Genomic DNA, 1765 nt, shown 5'->3' with positions numbered 1-1765 from the left:
TGAGGGGGAGTGTTGAAGTCTGCACCACGCCACAGGATTGTGTGGTGCACATAAAAGGCAACTTGCTGTGTCATCGAACATTCGGAGTCATTCCAATCTTCTAGAATTCGAGTGTTGCAGTAGGCAGTGCAGGAAGGATGTAGAGAGCTAGTTTAGTTTGATTCTCACTTTTCATTTTACGCTGCATCGGTAACAAGAAACTCAAGTCGTTTTTAAACTTACTTATGTTTGTAAGGATAATGAATTACTTTTGTATTCTTCAGAGGTCGAGGGCCGTCACGCGACGGTCGCTGATATAGGCCACCTGCCACACCTCGACTGTTGACGCAAATCTACGGTCAACAGTCACATCCCGACCAGTATAATACTCTCCCCACATCGGGTAGTGTAACTGGTCGGTGGCACTAGTCTTGCCATTGATGGCAGTAGTTTTGCGGTTGGTGGCAGCAGTCTTGTCATTGGTGGCAATAGTTGTTAAATTCGTGGCGATAGCTACTGAATTGGTGACAGTAGCTGCTGAATTGGTGGCGGTAGCTGCTGAATTGGTGGCAGTAGAGCCCGGATCTGTTACAGCATCCGTTCAGATTGTGACACTAGCCGCACGGTCGGTGTCAGACGCTAATGCATTGTTAGCCTCAGTAATGGCAGAGGTAAGCGCGTTGTCAGCAGATCGCTCAATTATATCCTCTGCCCGTACACGCCAGAATTTGCATTTTGAGCACCGAAGGAAACACGCAAGGCTAACGTTTGAGCAAATTGGGCATGCCCATTTGGCTCTCAAAGTGTCACTCTTTTCCCTCGCTTTAATGACACCACTGAGCAGTTGTGACGCCACGGCGGTGGGATTCGACTGCCGCGCCCTTGATTCTGCTCCACTGCTCTCCTCCATGCTCATGGGAGTTGGTTCACGTCTCAGGGTATCAGTTGCGTCAATAGTTCCAGTCGCAGCGCGCGAAGCAGCTCGCCCTTTCTTGGCTGCACGTATGGCCGCCGCCTTGCTAGGTTTACGTGTTGGCTTTCTGTTCGTCTCCGCGTGTCCTAGCGCAGCGCCCTTTGTGACGCATGTCCTCCAAACTTTTGCCATCGGGCGTGCCAGCGTGATCCTCTTCGCGAACAGCGAAGGCTGAGAGCGCCAAGAAGAGTCAGCAGCGCTGGCTTCCTCCTGGTGTCAGCTTTCGAACTGATTTTAAAAATATTTTTTTGTTGGCTTGCAATATCTAATCTTTGGGTATTGTCGAACAATATTAAAAGAGGCAGGGATGCTGTTGAAGTCGCCTCTTTAACAATGGTACGGTGTACCCAAGAGCTGATATGCAGTCAGCTCAAACCCTTCGTAAGCTGTTACGATAGAGTAGAGTATGTTATAGAGTGAGCCATACTATACGCTCACCCTCCCTAGGCTAGTCATGTACTGGAGCTAGCTTCTCTCTCAAATACACTTACTTCGTCTTTCGACGTCTCCAACTAAAGCTTCTTCTCCTCGCCTTGCTATCTACCTGCCTACCGAGCCATAAAAAATAGCGCAATACCCACAGATTACGTGATTTGAGTGGACCGTTCTGCCAGTTGTCAGCACGTACCGGAGAATAATACGAGTTGAGTTTCGTTGCGGCTTCATTTTGAGGTCGTAAGACCAGCGATGCAACTTCTCGAACGGACTTGTGAGCTGCAGCTCAGACGCAGAGATCAGATTCGTGACGAGCAGCGCCTGGATCTGCACTTGAGCTTCTTGTGAGATAATGGTTTTAACGAATTGAAAATACAT

General features: G+C 49.0%; 1 protein-coding gene across 1 annotated transcript; it reads right to left on the bottom strand.

Moving 5' to 3' along the window:
* Positions 1-580: 580 nt before the first annotated feature.
* On the bottom strand, positions 581-1765 carry PITG_13508 (uncharacterized protein; the record flags this gene model as incomplete). The annotated part of the gene is made up of 3 exons (XM_002899681.1): positions 581-618; positions 790-1151; positions 1581-1765. 3 exons carry the CDS (start codon positions 1763-1765, stop codon positions 581-583), a joined length of 585 nt encoding a protein of 194 aa, XP_002899727.1.

The sequence above is a fragment of the Phytophthora infestans genome, genomic scaffold, assembly GCF_000142945.1.
Source record: "Phytophthora infestans T30-4 supercont1.29 genomic scaffold, whole genome shotgun sequence".
In the NCBI taxonomy this organism is placed as follows: domain Eukaryota; phylum Oomycota; class Peronosporomycetes; order Peronosporales; family Peronosporaceae; genus Phytophthora; species Phytophthora infestans.
The sequence above is the reverse complement of the archived record's forward strand: the minus strand, read 5'-3'. Positions and strand labels throughout refer to the sequence as shown.